General features: G+C 47.1%; 1 protein-coding gene across 4 annotated transcripts in view; it reads left to right on the plus strand.

The window, feature by feature from the left end:
- col14a1a (collagen, type XIV, alpha 1a) overlaps positions 1-15125 on the plus strand; it is a 244399-nt gene that overhangs the window by 227110 nt on the left and 2164 nt on the right. For 3 of the 4 annotated variants that reach the window (XM_036935515.1, XM_036935508.1, XM_036935511.1), the window contains one exon: positions 11685-11840. In XM_036935515.1, coding sequence (XP_036791410.1) covers positions 11685-11840 — 156 coding nt within the window. Of the gene's footprint in view, positions 1-11684; positions 11841-13616; positions 14561-15125 lie in introns of those variants that run through there. The other variant, XM_036935520.1, reaches the window with a different exon arrangement.

Genomic DNA, 15125 nt, shown 5'->3' on the forward strand with positions numbered 1-15125 from the left:
GGAGGTGGGATTCACTCGTTCACTACCACCTTATACAGACAATGCATGCTGGAGGGGGGATTCACCCATTCACTAGGACCTTATACAGACAATGCATGCTGGAGGTGGGATTCACTCGTTCACTACCACCTTATACAGACAATGCATGCTGGAGGGTGGATTCACCCATTCACTACCACCTTATACAGACAATGCATGCTGGAGGGAGGATTCAATCATTCACTACCACCTTATACAGACAATGCATGCTGGAGGGAGGATTCACCCATTCACTACCACCTTATACAGACAATCCAACACTATGATGAGAGGTGTTTCTAGGACAGGTTGGGTTTCATGGGACACTATGATGAGAGGTGTTTCTAGGACTGGTTGGGTTTCATGGGACACTATAATGAGAGATGTTTCTAGGACAGGTTGGGTTTCATGGGACACTATGATGAGAGGTGTTTCTAGGACTGGTTGGGTTTCATGGGACACTATAATGAGAGGTGTTTCTAGGACTGGTTGGGTTTCATGGGACACTATAATGAGAGGTGTTTCTAGGACAGGTTGGGTTTCATGGGACACTATGATGAGAGGTGTTTCTAGGACTGGTTGGGTTTCATGGGACACTATGATGAGAGGTGTTTCTAGGACAGGTTGGGTTTCATGGGACACTATGATGAGAGGTGTTTCTAGGACTGGTTGGGTTTCATGGGACACTATAATGAGAGGTGTTTCTAGGACAGGTTGGGTTTCATGGGACACTATGATGAGAGGTGTTTCTAGGACAGGTTGGGTTTCATGGGACACTATGATGAGAGGTGTTTCTAGGACAGGTTGGGTTTCATGGGACACTATAATGAGAGGTGTTTCTAGGACTGTTTGGGTTTCATGGGACACTATGATGAGAGGTGTTTCTACGACAGGTTGGGTTTCATGGGACACTATGATGAGAGGTGTTTCTAGGACAGGTTGGGTTTCATGGGACACTATGATGAGAGTTGTTTCTAGGACTGGTTGGGTTTCATGGGACACTATGATGAGAGGTGTTTCTAGGACAGGTTGGGTTTCATGGGACACTATGATGAGAGGTGTTTCTAGGACAGGTTGGGTTTCATGGGACACTATGATGAGAGGTGTTTCTAGGACAGGTTGGGTTTCATGGGACACTATGATGAGAGGTGTTTCTAGGACAGGTTGGGTTTCATGGGACACTATGATGAGAGGTGTTTCTAGGACAGGTTGGGTTTCATGGGACACTATGATGAGAGGTGTTTCTAGGACAGGTTGGGTTTCATGGGACACTATGATGAGAGGTGTTTCTAGGACAGGTTGGGTTTCATGGGACACTATGATGAGAGGTGTTTCTAGGACAGGTTGGGTTTCATGGGACACTATGAGAGGTGTTTCTAGGACAGGTTGGGTTTCATGGGACACTATGATGAGAGGTGTTTCTAGGACAGGTTGGGTTTCATGGGACACTATGATGAGAGGTGTTTCTAGGACAGGTTGGGTTTCATGGGACACTATGATGAGAGGTGTTTCTAGGACAGGTTGGGTTTCATGGGACACTATGATGAGAGGTGTTTCTAGGACAGGTTGGGTTTCATGGGACACTATGATGAGAGGTGTTTCTAGGACAGGTTGGGTTTCATGGGACACTATGATGAGAGGTGTTTCTAGGACAGGTTGGGTTTCATGGGACACTATGATGAGAGGTGTTTCTAGGACAGGTTGGGTTTCATGGGACACTATGATGAGAGGTGTTTCTAGGACAGGTTGGGTTTCATGGGACACTATGAGAGGTGTTTCTAGGACAGGTTGGGTTTCATGGGACACTATGATGAGAGGTGTTTCTAGGACAGGTTGGGTTTCATGGGACACTATGATGAGAGGTGTTTCTAGGACAGGTTGGGTTTCATGGGACACTATGATGAGAGGTGTTTCTAGGACAGGTTGGGTTTCATGGGACACTATGATGAGAGGTGTTTCTAGGACAGGTTGGGTTTCATGGGACACTATGATGAGAGGTGTTTCTAGGACAGGTTGGGTTTCATGGGACACTATGATGAGAGGTGTTTCTAGGACAGGTTGGGTTTCATGGGACACAATGATGAGAGGTGTTTCTAGGACAGGTTGGGTTTCATGGGACACTATGATGAGAGGTGTCTCTAGGACTGGTTGGGTTTCATGGGACACTATGATGAGAGGTGTTTCTAGGACAGGTTGGGTTTCATGGGACACTATGATGAGAGGTGTTTCTAGGACTGGTTGGGTTTCATGGGACACTATAATGAGAGGTGTTTCTAGGACAGGTTGGGTATCATGGGACACTATGATGAGAGGTGTTTCTAGGACAGGTTGGGTTTCATGGGACACTGTAATGAGAGGTGTTTCTAGGACAGGTTGGGTTTCATGGGACACTATGATGAGAGGTGTTTCTAGGACTGGTTGGGTTTCATGGGACACTATGATGAGAGGTGTTTCTAGGACAGGTTGGGTTTCATGGGACACTATGATGAGAGGTGTTTCTAGGACATGTTGGGGTTCATGGGACACTATGATGAGAGGTGTTTCTAGGACAGGTTGGGTTTCATGGGACACTATGATGAGAGGTGTTTCTAGGACAGGTTGGGTTTCATGGGACACTATGATGAGAGGTGTTTCTAGGACAGGTTGGGTTTCATGGGACACTATGATGAGAGGTGTTTCTAGGACAGGTTGGGTTTCATGGGACACTATGATGAGAGGTGTTTCTAGGACAGGTTGGGTTTCATGGGACACTATGATGAGAGGTGTTTCTAGGACAGGTTGGGTTTCATGGGACACTATGATGAGAGGTGTTTCTAGGACAGGTTGGGTTTCATGGGACACTATGATGAGAGGTGTTTCTAGGACAGGTTGGGTTTCATGGGACACTATGATGAGAGGTGTCTCTAGGACTGGTTGGGTTTCATGGGACACTATGATGAGAGGTGTTTCTAGGACAGGTTGGGTTTCATGGGACACTATGATGAGAGGTGTTTCTAGGACTGTTTGGGTTTCATGGGACACTATGATGAGAGGTGTTTCTACGACAGGTTGAGTTTCATGGGACACTATGATGAGAGGTGTTTCTAGGACAGGTTGGGTTTCATGGGACATTATGATGAGAGGTGTTTCTAGGACAGGTTGGGTTTCATGGGACACTATGATGAGAGGTGTTTCTAGGACAGGTTGGGTTTCATGGGACACTATGATGAGAGGTGTTTCTAGGACAGGTTGGGTTTCATGGGACACTATGATGAGAGGTGTCTCTAGGACTGGTTGGGTTTCATGGGACACTATGATGAGAGGTGTTTCTAGGACAGGTTGGGTTTCATGGGACACTATGATGAGAGGTGTTTCTAGGACAGGTTGGGTTTCATGGGACACTATGATGAGAGGTGTTTCTAGGACTGTTTGGGTTTCATGGGACACTATGATGAGAGGTGTTTCTACGACAGGTTGAGTTTCATGGGACACTATGATGAGAGGTGTTTCTAGGACAGGTTGGGTTTCATGGGACATTATGATGAGAGGTGTTTCTAGGACAGGTTGGGTTTCATGGGACACTATGATGAGAGGTGTTTCTAGGACAGGTTGGGTTTCATGGGACACTATGATGAGAGGTGTTTCTAGGACAGGTTGGGTTTCATGGGACACTATGATGAGAGGTGTCTCTAGGACTGGTTGGGTTTCATGGGACACTATGATGAGAGGTGTTTCTAGGACAGGTTGGGTTTCATGGGACACTATGATGAGAGGTGTTTCTAGGACAGGTTGGGTTTCATGGGACACTATGATGAGAGGTGTTTCTAGGACTGGTTGGGTTTCATGGGACACTATGATGAGAGGTGTTTCTAGGACAGGTTGGGTTTCATGGGACACTATGATGAGAGGTGTTTCTAGGACAGGTTGGGTTTCATGGGACACTATGATGAGAGGTGTTTCTAGGACAGGTTGGGTTTCATGGGACACTATGATGAGAGGTGTTTCTAGGACAGGTTGGGTTTCATGGGACACTATGATGAGAGGTGTTTCTAGGACAGGTTGGGTTTCATGGGACACTATGATGAGAGGTGTTTCTAGGACAGGTTGGGTTTCATGGGACACTATGATGAGAGGTGTTTCTAGGACAGGTTGGGTTTCATGGGACACTATGATGAGAGGTGTCTCTAGGACTGGTTGGGTTTCATGGGACACTATGATGAGAGGTGTTTCTAGGACAGGTTGGGTTTCATGGGACACTATGATGAGAGGTGTTTCTAGGACTGGTTGGGTTTCATGGGACACTATAATGAGAGGTGTTTCTAGGACAGGTTGGGTATCATGGGACACTATGATGAGAGGTGTTTCTAGGACAGGTTGGGTTTCATGGGACACTGTAATGAGAGATGTTTCTAGGACAGGTTGGGTTTCATGGGACACTATGATGAGAGGTGTTTCTAGGACAGGTTGGGTTTCATGGGACACTATGATGAGAGGTGTTTCTAGGACAGGTTGGGTTTCATGGGACACTATGATGAGAGGTGTTTCTAGGACAGGTTGGGTTTCATGGGACACTATGATGAGAGGTGTTTCTAGGACAGGTTGGGTTTCATGGGACACTATGATGAGAGGTGTTTCTAGGACAGGTTGGGTTTCATGGGACATTATGATGAGAGGTGTTTCTAGGACAGGTTGGGTTTCATGGGACACTATGATGAGAGGTGTTTCTAGGACAGGTTGGGTTTCATGGGACACTATGATGAGAGGTGTTTCTAGGACAGGTTGGGTTTCATGGGACACTATGATGAGAGGTGTTTCTAGGACAGGTTGGGTTTCATGGGACACTATGATGAGAGGTGTTTCTAGGACTGGTTGGGTTTCATGGGACACTATAATGAGAGGTGTTTCTAGGACAGGTTGGGTATCATGGGACACTATGATGAGAGGTGTTTCTAGGACAGGTTGGGTTTCATGGGACACTGTAATGAGAGGTGTTTCTAGGACAGGTTGGGTTTCATGGGACACTATGATGAGAGGTGTTTCTAGGACTGGTTGGGTTTCATGGGACACTATGATGAGAGGTGTTTCTAGGACAGGTTGGGTTTCATGGGACACTATGATGAGAGGTGTTTCTAGGACAGGTTGGGTTTCATGGGACACTATAATGAGAGGTGTTTCTAGGACTGTTTGGGTTTCATGGGACACTATGATGAGAGGTGTTTCTACGACAGGTTGGGTTTCATGGGACACTATGATGAGAGGTGTTTCTAGGACAGGTTGGGTTTCATGGGACACTATGATGAGAGGTGTTTCTAGGACAGGTTGGGTTTCATGGGACACTATGATGAGAGGTGTTTCTAGGACAGGTTGGGTTTCATGGGACACTATGATGAGAGGTGTTTCTAGGACAGGTTGGGTTTCATGGGACACTATGATGAGAGGTGTCTCTAGGACTGGTTGGGTTTCATGGGACACTATGATGAGAGGTGTTTCTAGGACAGGTTGGGTTTCATGGGACACTATAATGAGAGGTGTTTCTAGGACTGTTTGGGTTTCATGGGACACTATGATGAGAGGTGTTTCTAGGACAGGTTGGGTTTCATGGGACACTATGATGAGAGGTGTTTCTAGGACAGGTTGGGTTTCATGGGACACTATGATGAGAGGTGTTTCTAGGACAGGTTGGGTTTCATGGGACACTATGATGAGAGGTGTTTCTAGGACAGGTTGGGTTTCATGGGACACTATGATGAGAGGTGTTTCTAGGACAGGTTGGGTTTCATGGGACACTATGATGAGAGGTGTCTCTAGGACTGGTTGGGTTTCATGGGACACTATGATGAGAGGTGTTTCTAGGACAGGTTGGGTTTCATGGGACACTATGATGAGAGGTGTTTCTAGGACAGGTTGGGTTTCATGGGACACTATGATGAGAGGTGTTTCTAGGACAGGTTGGGTTTCATGGGACACTATGATGAGAGGTGTTTCTAGGACAGGTTGGGTTTCATGGGACACTATGATGAGAGGTGTTTCTAGGACAGGTTGGGTTTCATGGGACACTATGATGAGAGGTGTTTCTAGGACAGGTTGGGTTTCATGGGACACTATGATGAGAGGTGTTTCTAGGACAGGTTGGGTTTCATGGGACACTATGATGAGAGGTGTTTCTAGGACTGGTTGGGTTTCATGGGACACTATGATGATAGGTGTTTCTAGGACAGGTTGGGTTTCATGGGACACTATGATGAGAGGTGTTTCTAGGACAGGTTGGGTTTCATGGGACACTATAATGAGAGGTGTTTCTAGGACTGTTTGGGTTTCATGGGACACTATGATGAGAGGTGTTTCTACGACAGGTTGGGTTTCATGGGACACTATGATGAGAGGTGTTTCTAGGACAGGTTGGGTTTCATGGGACACTATGATGAGAGGTGTTTCTAGGACAGGTTGGGTTTCATGGGACACTATGATGAGAGGTGTTTCTAGGACAGGTTGGGTTTCATGGGACACTATGATGAGAGGTGTTTCTAGGACAGGTTGGGTTTCATGGGACACTATGATGAGAGGTGTCTCTAGGACTGGTTGGGTTTCATGGGACACTATGATGAGAGGTGTTTCTAGGACAGGTTGGGTTTCATGGGACACTATAATGAGAGGTGTTTCTAGGACTGTTTGGGTTTCATGGGACACTATGATGAGAGGTGTTTCTACGACAGGTTGGGTTTCATGGGACACTATGATGAGAGGTGTTTCTAGGACAGGTTGGGTTTCATGGGACATTATGATGAGAGGTGTTTCTAGGACAGGTTGGGTTTCATGGGACACTATGATGAGAGGTGTTTCTAGGACAGGTTGGGTTTCATGGGACACTATGATGAGAGGTGTTTCTAGGACAGGTTGGGTTTCATGGGACACTATGATGAGAGGTGTCTCTAGGACTGGTTGGGTTTCATGGGACACTATGATGAGAGGTGTTTCTAGGACAGGTTGGGTTTCATGGGACACTATGATGAGAGGTGTTTCTAGGACAGGTTGGGTTTCATGGGACACTATGATGAGAGGTGTTTCTAGGACAGGTTGGGTTTCATGGGACACTATGATGAGAGGTGTTTCTAGGACAGGTTGGGTTTCATGGGACACTATGATGAGAGGTGTTTCTAGGACAGGTTGGGTTTCATGGGACACTATGATGAGAGGTGTTTCTAGGACAGGTTGGGTTTCATGGGACACTATGATGAGAGGTGTTTCTAGGACAGGTTGGGTTTCATGGGACACTAAGATGAGAGGTGTCTCTAGGACTGGTTGGGTTTCATGGGACACTATGATGAGAGGTGTTTCTAGGACAGGTTGGGTTTCATGGGACACTATGATGAGAGGTGTTTCTAGGACTGGTTGGGTTTCATGGGACACTATAATGAGAGGTGTTTCTAGGACAGGTTGGGTTTCATGGGACACTATGATGAGAGGTGTTTCTAGGACTGGTTGGGTTTCATGGGACACTATGATGAGAGGTGTTTCTAGGACAGGTTGGGTTTCATGGGACACTATGATGAGAGGTGTTTCTAGGACAGGTTGGGTTTCATGGGACACTATAATGAGAGGTGTTTCTAGGACTGTTTGGGTTTCATGGGACACTATGATGAGAGGTGTTTCTACGACAGGTTGGGTTTCATGGGACACTATGATGAGAGGTGTTTCTAGGACAGGTTGGGTTTCATGGGACACTATGATGAGAGGTGTTTCTAGGACAGGTTGGGTTTCATGGGACACTATGATGAGAGGTGTTTCTAGGACAGGTTGGGTTTCATGGGACACTATGATGAGAGGTGTTTCTAGGACAGGTTGGGTTTCATGGGACACTATGATGAGAGGTGTTTCTAGGACAGGTTGGGTTTCATGGGACACTATGATGAGAGGTGTTTCTAGGACAGGTTGGGTTTCATGGGACACTATGATGAGAGGTGTTTCTAGGACAGGTTGGGTTTCATGGGACACTATTATGAGAGGTGTTTCTAGGACAGGTTGGGTTTCATGGGACACTATGATGAGAGGTGTCTCTAGGACTGGTTGGGTTTCACGGGACACTATGATGAGAGGTGTTTCTAGGACAGGTTGGGTTTCATGGGACACTATAATGAGAGGTGTTTCTAGGACTGTTTGGGTTTCATGGGACACTATGATGAGAGGTGTTTCTAGGACAGGTTGGGTTTCATGGGACACTATGATGAGAGGTGTTTCTAGGACAGGTTGGGTTTCATGGGACACTATGATGAGAGGTGTTTCTAGGACAGGTTGGGTTTCATGGGACACTATGATGAGAGGTGTTTCTAGGACAGGTTGGGTTTCATGGGACACTATGATGAGAGGTGTCTCTAGGACTGGTTGGGTTTCATGGGACACTATGATGAGAGGTGTTTCTAGGACAGGTTGGGTTTCATGGGACACTATGATGAGAGGTGTTTCTAGGACAGGTTGGGTTTCATGGGACACTATGATGAGAGGTGTTTCTAGGACAGGTTGGGTTTCATGGGACACTATGATGAGAGGTGTCTCTAGGACTGGTTGGGTTTCATGGGACACTATGATGAGAGGTGTTTCTAGGACAGGTTGGGTTTCATGGGACACTATGATGAGAGGTGTTTCTAGGACAGGTTGGGTTTCATGGGACACTATGATGAGAGGTGTTTCTAGGACAGGTTGGGTTTCATGGGACACTATGATGAGAGGTGTTTCTAGGACAGGTTGGGTTTCATGGGACACTATGATGAGAGGTGTTTCTAGGACAGGTTGGGTTTCATGGGACACTATGATGAGAGGTGTTTCTAGGACATGTTGGGTTTCATGGGGCACTATGATGAGAGGTGTTTCTAGGACAGGTTGGGTTTCATGGGACACTATGATGAGAGGTGTTTCTAGGACAGGTTGGGTTTCATGGGACACTATGATGAGAGGTGTTTCTAGGACAGGTTGGGTTTCATGGGACACTATGATGAGAGGTGTTTCTAGGACAGGTTGGGTTTCATGGGACACTATGATGAGAGGTGTTTCTAGGACAGGTTGGGTTTCATGGGACACTATGATGAGAGGTGTTTCTAGGACAGGTTGGGTTTCATGGGACACTATGATGAGAGGTGTTTCTAGGACAGGTTGGGTTTCATGGGACACTATGATGAGAGGTGTTTCTAGGACAGGTTGGGTTTCATGGGACACTATGATGAGAGGTGTCTCTAGGACAGGTTGGGTTTCATGGGACACTATGATGAGAGGTGTCTCTAGGACAGGTTGGGTTTCATGGGACACTATGATGAGAGGTGTTTCTAGGACAGGTTGGGTTTCATGGGACACTATGATGAGAGGTGTCTCTAGGACAGGTTGGGTTTCATGGGACACTATGATGAGAGGTGTCTCTAGGACTGGTTGGGTTTCATGGGACACTATGATGAGAGGTGTTTCTAGGACAGGTTGGGTTTCATGGGACACTATGATGAGAGGTGTTTCTAGGACAGGTTGGGTTTCATGGGACACTATGATGAGAGGTGTTTCTAGGACAGGGTGGGTTTCATGGGACACTAACGGCGGACACACTTGAATAAAAACATGTCAATCAAAGACCCCACTAGTTTGTTGATTGAACAACTCTTGTGTATTCAGACCACACTGTGACTGCAGTGAAATTCCTCTTACTAGGGATCTTCTGTAAAGAAAACAACGTTTGAAACGTTTTAATAACATCAGAAAAATCCTCATGTGTTTTGGATTTAAAGTTGATCTGTCTTGGATTGCTGTCTATAATGTCAAACAGATGTTTGGATAATATTTTTTCGGGAGAAACAAACCCTTTGTATTGATTCTCCTTTGTACGCTACAAATTGTTTTTAAAACAGAAAACCAATACAGGACAATGCATCTGATTGTTGTTTAATCGATTCTCAACTCTGAAATGTATAAATGAAAGTTCACGATGAAACATCAGGAGACTGTGGTTCCTGGCAGAGCTTTTACTACTTTAATGGAAATCAGGGAGGATATTTTTAGAACCAAAAGAACAGAACTCTGTAGATGAGGATTCCACTCATATCTCACTGAGCAACACAACGCCTCAGATTGTTGCCATGTCAGCAAACATTGGAATGTGTGTTCATGGATGGAACTGGGGCTGGGACTGGACTGCTGTAGTCAAACTGGGCTTCTGTAGTCTAACTGGGCTGCTGTAGTTAAACTGGACTGGGACTGGACTGCTGTAGTCAAGCTAGACTGGGACTGGACTGCTGTTGTCAAACTGGACTGGGACTGGACTGCTGTAGTCAAACTGGACTGAGACTGGACTGCTGTAGTCAAACTGGGCTGCTGTAGTCAAACTGGACTGGACTGCTGTAGTCAAACTAGACTGGGACTGGACTGCTGTAGTAAAACTAGACTGGGACTGGACTGCTGTAGTCAAACTGGACTGGACTGCTGTTGTCAAACTGGACTGGGACTGGACTGCTGTTGTCAAACTGGACTAGGACTGGACTGCTGTAGTCAAACTGGGCTGGGACTGGACTGCTGTAGTCAAACTGGGCTGGGACTGGACTGCTGTAGCCAAACTGGGCTTCTGTAGTCAAACTGGACTGGGACTGGACTGCTGTAGTCTAACTGGACTGGGACTGGACTGCTGTAGTCAAACTGGGCTGGGACTGGACTGCTGTAGTCAAACTGGGCTTCTGTAGTCAAACTGGACTGGGACTGGACTGCTGTAGTCAAACTGGACTGGGACTGGACTGCTGTAGTCAAACTGGACTGGGACTGGACTGCTGTAGTCAAACTGGGCTTCTGTAGTTAAACTGGACTGGGACTGGACTGCTGTAGCCAAACTGGACTGGGACTGGACTGCTGTAGTCAAACTGGACTGGGACTGGACTGCTGTAGTCAAACTGGACTGGGACTGGACTGCTGTAGTCAGACTGGACTGGGACTGGACTGCTGTAGTCAGACTGGACTGGGACTGGGCTGCTGTAGTCAAACTGGACTGGGACTGGACTGCTGTAGTCAAACTGGACTGGGACTGGACTGCTGTAGTCAAACTGGACTGGGACTGGACTGCTGTAGTCAAACTGGACTGGGACTGGGCTGCTGTAGTCACACTGGGACTGGGACTGGGCTGCTGTAGTCAAACTGGACTGGGACTGGACTGCTGTAGTTAAACTGGACTGGGACTGGACTGCTGTAGTCCAACTGGACTGGGACTGGACTGCTGTAGTCAAACTGGACTGGGACTGGACTGCTGTAGTCAAACTGGGCTGCTGTAGTCAAACTGGACTGGGACTGGACTGCTGTAGTTAAACTGGACTGGGACTGGACTGCTGTAGTCAAACTGGACTTGGCTGAAGGACAGGCTTCTGTAGTGGAAACTTCAACAGAAGTAGGATAATAACTGTCTGATCTGGGTTCAGGGCATTATTCTGAGGGAACCCACACATATATATATATATACACACTGCCTGCAGTCTGGCCACTCAACAACACACTGACTATTTTACATCCTACTTCGTCATTGCAGAAGTAACAGTAGGGACGATTCATAAAACATAGTTTTCATTATTTTATCTCTACAGTTTACAACATGGTCGGCCGTAGCAACAGACTGGTTTATGGTGTGTAATTTGTCCCCTTGTAGGTCCTGTTACTAACTGTGTATCTTGCCTCCACAGGTCTTCTAGGAGAGGGGCGTACAGGCAGCCAAGGCCCCGCCGGTAGACCAGGCAGCCAGGGTACCCCAGGGCGACCAGGCACCCCTGGATCCACGGGCCCTGCTGGTGCTGCTGGCTACTGCGACCAGAACTCCTGTTTGGGTTACAACGTTGGAGGTAACCGCCACCAGAACACATAGATATCCCTATCTATAAGTTCTGGATACTGGAGGACTGAGATTACTAGGAGGAACTGGGTTTTACACCACAGTAAATCTGATGGATACTGTGTGTGGTTATGCACTGAGTGTACAAAACATTAAGAACACCTTCCTAATATTGATTTTGCCCTCCGAACAGCCTCAATTCGTCAGGGCATGGACTCTACAAGGTGTCCAAAGCGTTCCACAGGGATGCTGGCCCATGTTGACTCCAATGTTTCCCACAGTTGTGTCAAGTTACCCCGTTCAAAGACACTTAAATGTCTTTCCTATTCACCCTCTGAATGAGACACATATACAAAACGTCTCAATTGTCTCAAGGCTTAAAAATCCTTCTTTAACCCGTCTCCTCCCCTTCATCTACACTGATTTGAAGTGGATTTAACAAAGTGACATCAATAAGGGATCATATCTTTCACCTGGATTCACCTGGTCAGTCTATGTCCTGGAACTAGCAGGTGTTCTTAATGTTTTGCACACTCAATGTATATTATTCCTGAATTCAATCAAAACAGAAATGTAGAAAGAGAGAGTAACAGTAAGTGCTGTGTGTGTCAGATCTAAAGTCTTCTCTTCATGGTACGTTGCAGGAGAGTCCTGTCCTTCCAGTCAGCTGATGTTTTGACCCAGTATTTTGAAGGGGCCCAGTGGTTAGTTAGTGTTATTTTCATTAGATGAAATGAAAGACACTTGACGATGTTTATTGCAGATCATTTCAGGACATAAAACAACTCCAGTGTCTGGCTCCGCCCCTGACTTTACAACCAGTAAAAGTTCAAGTATTTTCCTCAGTGACTGACTTACTGGCGACTGGTAAATCGTACAGAGATTGACATTGTAATTGTCCCTGTAAATTTCGTAAAGTATTTTAGAGCTATTGAAATGCTAGGCCGTATGTTCTCGTGAGGCGTTTTATACACACTATGGATGTTTAATATGAGTGACCGTGTCCTTAGTTTATTTTATTTAACTAGGCAAGTCAGTTAAGAACAAATTCTTATTTATAAATGACGGCCTACCCCTTTGCCAAACCCGCCCTATGGGACTCCTAAATCACACCCAGATGTGATACAGCCTGGATTCGAACCAGGGACTGTAGTGACGCCTCTTGCACTGAGATGCAGGGCCTTAGACCACTTGAGAGCCCCCTTAGTGGGCCTGCTTTCTTTTGCCTGGTTATTACTTCACTGCTAACCTGAAAGGATATTAACACTAAGACCATTATGCTATAGCTGTTTGGATTGAATTCAGGCAGGGTATTATTGGACATGGAACAATTGGTTCATTCCCACAGATGTGGTTAAACATGTGGTTGAATCATTTTAAGATGGGAGTGCCTCTCACAGCGATGTGTGGTGCACATTTGACCTAGAATGTTTCCCCACAACTTGTGCATGTCTGAGTTACTACACTGTAAGTATACTGGATGTACAACCATGTATCCTGTGTGACTCTCATTTCACTGTTCTACATCTTTATGACATTTTCTTACATTAAGAAAGAGAAATAAAGATGACAGCACTATGTTGTGCCTGTCTGCTTTCAGAGCTCTGATGAGCAGCTGCCATAACACAGCAGTCTGAGTCAGAGATACTGACTAGCACAACCACTAGTGGGTCCATGTGGTTTTTGGAATGGTCGCATGTTGGTGTTATGTGGTCTGGTATCTGTACTGACGTAAGGTGTTTCTCTGTGTCTCTGTCTGTCTCCTCTGTTCTGGTTCTAACTCCAGGAGGACAGGAACAGGAATATGAGAATGACTACTGAGCAACATTCTCTTAGTTCCAGACACCCTCTCCTCTCCTCCCACCCTCTCCTCTCCTACCTCCCTCCCACTCCTACCTCCCTTCCTCCCACCCTCTCCTACCTCCCTCTCCTCTCCTCTCCGATGAGTCCATCAGCCACCCTCTCCTCTCCGATGAGTCCATCAGACACCCTCTCCTCTCCCCTCCCCTCATAGTCCATCAGCCACCCTCTCCTCTCCGATGAGTCCATCAGCCACCCTCTCCTCTCCCCTCCCATCATAAAGAGACCATCAGACACCCTCTCCTACCTCCCTCCCTCCCTTCTGCCGCACAAAAATAGACCATCAGACACACACTCCTCCCTCCCCTCCTCCCTCTCCTCCCTCCCTCCCTTCTGCCGCACAAAAATAGACCATCAGACACCGTCTCCTCCCTCCCCTCCTCCCTCCCTTCTTCCTCATAAAAATAGTCCATCAGCCACCCTCTCCTCTCCCATCATAAAGAGACCATCAGCCACCCTCTCCCCTCCCCAAATAAAGAGACCATCAGCCACCCTCTCCCCTCCCCACATAAAGAGACCATCAGCCACCCTCTCCTCTCCTCTCCCCTCATAAAGAGACCATCAGCCACCCTCTCCCCTCCCCACATAAAGAGACCATCAGCCACCCTCTCCCCTACCCACATAAAGAGACCCTCAGCCACCCTCTCCTCTACCCACATAAAGAGACCATCAGCCACCCTCTCCTCTCCCCTCATAGAGACCATCAGCCACCCTCTCACCTCCCCACATAAAGAGACCATCAGCCACCCTCTCCTCTACCCACGTAAAGAGACCATCAGCCACCCTCTCCTCTACCCACATAGAGACCCTCAGCCACCCTCTCCTCTCCCCACAGAGAGACCCTCAGCCACCCTCTCCCCTCCCCACAGAAAGAGACCATCAGCCACCCTCTCCTCTCCCCTCATAAAGAGACCATCAGCCACCCTCTCCTCTCCCCACAGAAAGAGACCATCAGCCACCCTCTCCTCTCCCCACAGAAAGAGACCCTCAGCCACCCTCTCCCCTCCCCTCATAGAGACCCTCAGCCACCCTCTCTGTGCCGCTCTCCCATCTTTTCTTCCCCACATAGAGACTATCACTCCCCTCCTCCCTTCACCCCTTACTACCTCCTGAGATCACCACCGCCGTGTTCAAACTATCGCTTCAGTCTCCATCTATCTCTGCCTGTCATCAGACATTGCTTCAGTCTCCATCTATCTCTGCCTGTCATCAGACATCGCTTCAGTCTCCATCTATCTCTGCCCGTCATCAGACATTGCTTCAGTCTCCATCTATCTCTGCCTGTCATCAGACATTGCTTCAGTCTCCATCTATCTCTGCCTGTCATCAGACATCGCTTCAGTCTCCATCTATCTCTGCCCGTCATCAGACATTGCTTCAGTCTCCATCTATCTCTGCCTGTCATCAGACATCGCTTCAGTCTCCATCTATCTCT

The sequence above is a fragment of the Oncorhynchus mykiss genome, chromosome 2 (genome assembly GCF_013265735.2).
Source record: "Oncorhynchus mykiss isolate Arlee chromosome 2, USDA_OmykA_1.1, whole genome shotgun sequence".
In the NCBI taxonomy this organism is placed as follows: domain Eukaryota; kingdom Metazoa; phylum Chordata; class Actinopteri; order Salmoniformes; family Salmonidae; genus Oncorhynchus; species Oncorhynchus mykiss.